General features: G+C 40.1%; 1 protein-coding gene across 1 annotated transcript in view; it reads left to right on the forward strand.

Moving 5' to 3' along the window:
- Window positions 1-2,068, forward strand: part of LOC107668149 (zinc finger protein 239-like) — a gene marked incomplete at its 5' end in the record, with an annotated part of 35,992 nt that overhangs the window by 32,071 nt on the left and 1,853 nt on the right. Inside the window, one exon of the mRNA XM_016459941.1 lies at window positions 1,863-2,057. Within this exon, the coding sequence (XP_016315427.1) occupies window positions 1,863-2,057 (195 nt within the window). The remainder of the gene's footprint in view (window positions 1-1,862; window positions 2,058-2,068) is intronic.

Below are 2,068 nucleotides of genomic sequence, written 5' to 3' on the forward strand. Positions count from 1 at the left end.
CTTCGATTCGCTGTGGACTTTCCTATCTTCAGAAGAACCAGAAGTAAACTTCCAGCTCACTCCTAAAGAACTCATCAAAGACCTCCGTTGTCTCCGCATCAGGACTCTTGTTCAGCAATCGAAGCCAATGCAAGTAAAGCCGCTTACAACTATTTAGATGCGTGTTTAAGCTTGAGCCCCTTTAAGGTGATTTTTTGATTCTTTGATGATTCTCATTAGGTTGTGGTTAAAATTGATGTGAAATACTGCCATTCTTTTACTTTTCTCTCTCTTTTCCTTACTTTGCTTCGGCATATGCTCGAATGGGAGCAGCCTGGCTGCTGCAATCATGCTGTGTGCACTATCAGTGGTCAGTGTGCTAATTTTGAGTTTAATGTTCCACTATCTGGCTATTTGCAGAAAGTGCTCAGCTCAAACATCAGCATAGTGCCTCTCGTCTGTCTTCATAACAGTCAAAGCGTGCGACCAAAGATTCCAGTGTGTGTCAAAATAATGTGCTGTGACCCCTAGGTAGCTATCGTTACTGAGGGACGTCCAGTAGTCTCCGGTTAGCGCAACCGTGTTTGTCTGTCTCAACGCCTCCTCAACTTTAGCTTTATCCTGTACATAGGAGTTGTGAACCTTGCTTGTAATGGTGGCTCTCGAAGGTAGTTCATATGTATAATTGTTAGATGCGTCCGAATAATTTCCAGTAGACCCTCGTCCTCCACTACATTAACTGGCCTACATGCTGTCGCCACCCATTTAGCTATCGCTGTGGTGAGTCTATTGCTTGTGGAGTTGTCCATCCGTCTCCACTGCAAACTATTTATTGTGGTCTGCCTTTGGCTTGGAGGAGGAGAGCTCTCTGCATCAGCTGTATGCTGCGCTATCAAGTGATATTTTAAACTCGACGTGCTGTGGTGATAACTTAATTCACATCGACAATAAATGCAGACAACTTATGTCTTGTCGAGAGAACCATCAGACATCGTTTTGTATATGAATTTACCGTTCAGAAGACCTTTTTCTTTCTCAATTTCTGGCAATCTGCTGCACCTTTTACTGGCTATGGCTGCATCTTTATTTCTCCTACTAAAGGTTAGGCCACGAGTCAAACAGGAAATGTGCGCTGCATTAATAAAATTTGTGCCGTTAAAATGAATTTATTTTTGACAGACTTAATAAAAATGTATCAAAATGACCAATATTTTGTATAGCAATTGGCTCTTCTACTTTACACTGTTACATCAGGGTTCATCAGGGTTACTGAGTTACAGAAAATTAACCGTTTTTACTTTTATTTCAGAGTTGACTGAAGAAAACAAGGATAATGAGGAATTGAGTGAAGTTGAGAAAATGCATCTCAGAACTGGAGAAAAACCTTTGAGTTGCTCTCAAACCAAACAGAAAGATTTAAAGAAAAGAAGAGCCAAGAAATCTTTCACCTGCACTCAGTGTGGAAACAGTTTCTCAAGCAAATATAAATTTGACATGACAGTTCAAACTGGAGATAAACCATACAAGTGTTCACACTGTGACAAGAGATTAATTAATTCAGGACATCTGAAAACACATGAGAGGATCCACACTGGAGAGAAACCGTACACGTGTGATCAGTGCGGGAAGAGTTTCACACAATCATCAAGCCTTAAGGAACACATGAACATCCACACTAGAGAGAAACTGTACGCATGTGATCAATGCAGTAAAACATTTTTGAGAACTTCAGACCTGAAGAAACACCTGACAGTTAATAAAAAGGAGAAACCACATTTATGTTATTTGTGTGGAAAGAGTTTTTCACATCTACAATATTTAAAAGAACACCAGAAAATACATACTGGTGTGAGAGAGAACATGTGCTTTGAGTGTGAAAAGACTTTTACTTCAGCTGAAAATTTAAAACAGCACCAGAGGATTCACACTGGAGAAAAACCTTATAAGTGTTCACACTGTGACAAGAGATTCAGTGTGTCATCAAATCTGAAAACACATGAGAGAACCCACACTGGAGAGAAACCATACAAGTGTTCACACTGCAACAAGAGATTCATTCAGTCAGCAAATCTGAAAACACATGAGAGGA

This window comes from Sinocyclocheilus anshuiensis, unplaced genomic scaffold (assembly GCF_001515605.1).
Source record: "Sinocyclocheilus anshuiensis isolate Anshui unplaced genomic scaffold, SAMN03320099.WGS_v1.1 scaffold3480, whole genome shotgun sequence".
NCBI lineage: Eukaryota > Metazoa > Chordata > Actinopteri > Cypriniformes > Cyprinidae > Sinocyclocheilus > Sinocyclocheilus anshuiensis.